The sequence below is a fragment of the Portunus trituberculatus genome, chromosome 19 (genome assembly GCF_017591435.1).
Source record: "Portunus trituberculatus isolate SZX2019 chromosome 19, ASM1759143v1, whole genome shotgun sequence".
NCBI classification, from domain to species: domain Eukaryota; kingdom Metazoa; phylum Arthropoda; class Malacostraca; order Decapoda; family Portunidae; genus Portunus; species Portunus trituberculatus.
The window spans coordinates 15971627-15975589 of NC_059273.1; the positions used below are offsets into that span (position 1 = coordinate 15971627).

The following is a 3963-nucleotide window of genomic DNA, read 5'->3' on the forward strand; positions in this document are numbered from 1 at the left end:
ACTCTTTATTTTTTTGTTTTTTATTATTATTATTTTTATCATTATTGTTATGATGATTATGATCATTATTATCATTATTATTATCATTAGTAGTAGTAGTAGTAGTAGTAGTAGTAGTAGTAGTAGTAGTAGTAGTAGTAGTAGTAGTAGTAGTAGTAGTAGTAGTAGTAGTAGTAGTAGTAGCAGTAGTAGTAATAGCAGTTATTATTATTATTATTATTATTATTATTATTATTATTATTATCATTATTTTATTATAATTGTTAATGTTATTATCATAATTGTTATTATCATAATTATTATTATCATTATTGTTATGAATCTTCTTTTCGCTCTTCTATTCCTTCTTTTCTCCTTTTCCTTCTCTTCTTCTTCCTCTTATTTTTCTCTAAGTCATTATTTTCTATTTTGTCTTATTTTCATGTATAGTTGTTGTTGTTGTTGTTGTTGTTGTTGCTGCTGCTGCTGTTGTTGTATTCGTGTTTGTATGTGTTGTGATATTAAAAAGTGTTTTATTGCCATCCCGCACTCTTCCTAAATGTCATTTCAACAAAACTTAATTACCATCATGTGACTCCACATGAACTTCGGTGCAATATTCACTGAATATGTTTTCCATCACAGTGATTCCCATTTCGTTATAAATCGCCCAAAAAAGAAATAGAAAGCATAAGTGGAAAAGCAGAGTCCCTTTTCTCTAAAGTGTGCAGAGGAACGCAGGACAGCCTCACCTTGCCAGCCGTCAAGACACATCACCTGGCGGGAGATAAGCCGAGGCACCTTTTGCTCTAGCTTAGGTCAGTATTCTGGCGGTCCAGATCTTGACCTTCTAGTACTGCCAAGTGTCACTCCTAAGATGGACGTGAAACGAAAGGAAATCATGTTTGTGTTGTGGACTGTGCATCTGTTCCATGATACTTTTGAAGTCATGTTCTGTATTCTTTATGTTATGAACCATCCCTTACGGTCACAATGCATGTAGACCGAGTTTTCTGTATTCTATCCTCTTATATATTTTTTTTCTATTCAGTGTGTGTGTGTGTGTGTGTGTGTGTGTGTGTGTGTGTGTGTGTGTGTGTGTGTGTGTGTGTGTGTGTGTGTGTGTCCGCGCGAGTATACGCATTCTGTGCCCCGTCAGCATTATGTGTCTATTGTGAAATACAATTCTGCACTTTTTTTGGCGGGGAGAGGTGGCTGGGCGGCGGGGTGGCAGTGGAGTGATGCCACGCTGGGGGGAAAATGCCTGTGTTGTTATTCATCGAATTTGCCATTGTATCGAGCGTGGCGCGTGGAAGATAATTCACCTCCCAAGCCTGAACACCATTTTTACGTGATTTCATGGTTGTCAAAAAAATGCTGAAATCACAGGCACTATTATTGATGTGCGTGGACAGGTAAAAATACTAAAATGTTTGTGTTCCTTTCCCCGCACACACAACAGGTATGGATGAAGTCATTTTTTACCATAATCACCTGCCCTCCATTGCGCAGGTTGGGGGGATCGCAGGCATTTTATCGCCTTCAGGGTAGAGTGCCGCCCACCTGTGTGCGGAATGTTACCCCACCCCCAACCCTGACCCCCATCTGCTTTACAGCCTGAGCCGCCTTTCTAAAGCTTCTTTCATCTGTACAAACAACGAGTCACGATGGGAGGCTCAGGTCGGGACTGCATGAGGTGAGAAGCGCGCTATTCATTACAGGGCGATTAACAAGACACCGAGGCGAGCACATCTTTCGCATCGCATTTCACAGCAAACTCAAAACTCGTGTGCTAGCGAATGGAGATCAGCTTCCGTTCCCTGAGATTTTCAGATTGTGATTTTTTTTACCGTCACATATTTTTTCATACCGCAGCACGATTTCAGATACGGTTGGGTCTGAGATAACCAAGCGACATGAGTGAGTGCTTAGAATTGTTCACCTGCAGAATATTCAAGCGTTTGTCGTGGCAGTACTAAGCAGGATGATGCATTCCTGACACCTGCACTTTACGTCTTTGCAAAACATCCTCCCTACGACAAGCCCTAGCACATGTACACAGCGTATAGACCTTGGCCGATACACTTTAACAGGAGATGCTAAGTTTGCTAAATGTATTATTCGTAAAGGACACGCTGTCGCCTCCAGTGTAAAAGTGTGGCGTTCAGGGTGATATTATTTCAGGACCAAGAATACGAGGTTGTCTGTGATGCTTACATGTTAACGTAATGCTACGTAAAGTGCGAGTAACAGAGAGGAGTAACCATTACGATACTTGTAATTTTATACCACACACACACACACACACACACACACACACACACACACTTATGGAGGCGGTGGCGTACTGGATAAGATGGGGAGAGTGGGATCGGGCAGACGTCCACGCGTAGGTTCGAATTCAACCACATACTGCTTTGAAGCTATGCTATTTGTCGAGTGGTTCAAAGTTACTTACATGTTACCATGATACCCAGGTTCTAGGTGGTTGCATCAAAGATGCGCTTGGGTGGTGATATGGGCCCTAATATGGGTACCACTATAAATTGTGGGTATGTAATGTAATGTAGCATATGTATTCCCTGTACCTCTGATTATCGTACGCCTGGCAACCCTACGTAAGCCTCAGTCTTGCTGGCGTCTCCAAGGCAGGCACACGTACGGGGGTCCTTCCAAGGCTTTCTCTGTATTCCTCTGCTTGAATACACCTACTACAGTTAGTACGTGTTTCTATGAAGAACCTTCTCCTTCGTGGCTATACTGTCCCGACAGCTACCCAGCACCACATGGCGCAGTGAGTAGGATCGCCACCTCACAACTTTCATCACCCCGTTCGGCCGGTTTAGGCATTGCCGAGGCCCCATGGGCTTCGCAGCTACTGGTGACGCCTACTGCCACCGCGGCGACTTGGCACTCCAAGGGTTGGAGAATTGTGTCAAGGTGGTGGACGACATTCTTCTCTTTGATGATGACTTCCCCACACACTTGCAGAGGATTCATCAGATGCTCAGCAGATGCAGAGAGCACGGGATCACTCTCAACAATGACAAGTTTTCAGTTGCCGAGCCTCAGGTCCGATTCTGTGGCTACAACCTCTCCCCCTCTGGCATCTCTGCAGGCGAAGACCGCGTCAGTGCAATCCGGGACTTTCCTACGCCCGCGAACTTGACTGACCTCCGCTCCTTTATGGGCTTAGTGAACCAGCTGTCAAAGTTCACCCCGGACATAGCAGCCGCAGCCCAGCTTCTCCGCCCTCTCTTGAGCCCTAAACGGACGTTCACTTGGACAGCGGACCATGATGAAGCCTTCAACCATGTCAAGACGGTGCTTCTCCAGCCGCCTGTTCTGGCCCACTTTGATCCAGCGCTACCAGTCGTCCTCCAGACGGATGCCTCCCGCCTTCATGGGATTGGGTACGCTCTCCTACAAGATCACGGCCAAGGATGCACACGACTAGTTCAATGTGGCTCACGCTTCCTCACTGACGCTGAGACGCGCTACGCCACCATTGAGCTCGAGCTGCTTGCCGTTGTATGGGCCATGTCCAAGTGTCGGCTCCACCTCATAGGCCTACAGCACTTCACGCTGATGACGGACCATCGGCCACTGGTCCCGATCCTGAATGCCTACACTTTGGACGCGATCGAGAATCCCCGTCTCCAACGTCTGAAGGAGAAAATCTCGCCCTACCTCTTCACAGCCGTATGGCGCGCCGGGAAGTTGCTACGCATCCCAGATGCTCTGTCGAGAGCCCCAGTCAGCCACCCCACTCCTGAGGACGAGATGGCGTGCACTGCTGCCACTGCCCACCTGCGGTGTGTCGTAGCTGCCAACGCTGAAGGCTCCGACCAAAACACACCACACCATGACGCCGATCGGACGCTCCAGGAGTTCAGAGCAGCAGCGAGGGCAGACCCGTCATATGCCCACCTCACCGCCTGCGTGACATCTGGCTTCCCGTCCAACCGGTACGAGCTCCACAGT

The 3963-nt window shown here is 46.9% G+C and overlaps 1 protein-coding gene across 1 annotated transcript in view; it reads left to right on the forward strand.

Moving 5' to 3' along the window:
• Positions 1-1646: 1646 nt before the first annotated feature.
• The window catches only part of LOC123506165, a 3749-nt gene continuing 1432 nt past the window's right edge, over positions 1647-3963 (forward strand). Inside the window, 2 exon segments of the mRNA XM_045258080.1 lie at positions 1647-1675; positions 2826-3963. The exon segment at positions 2826-3963 is cut by the window's right edge and continues 207 nt beyond it. Coding sequence (XP_045114015.1) covers positions 1647-1675; positions 2826-3963 — 1167 coding nt within the window.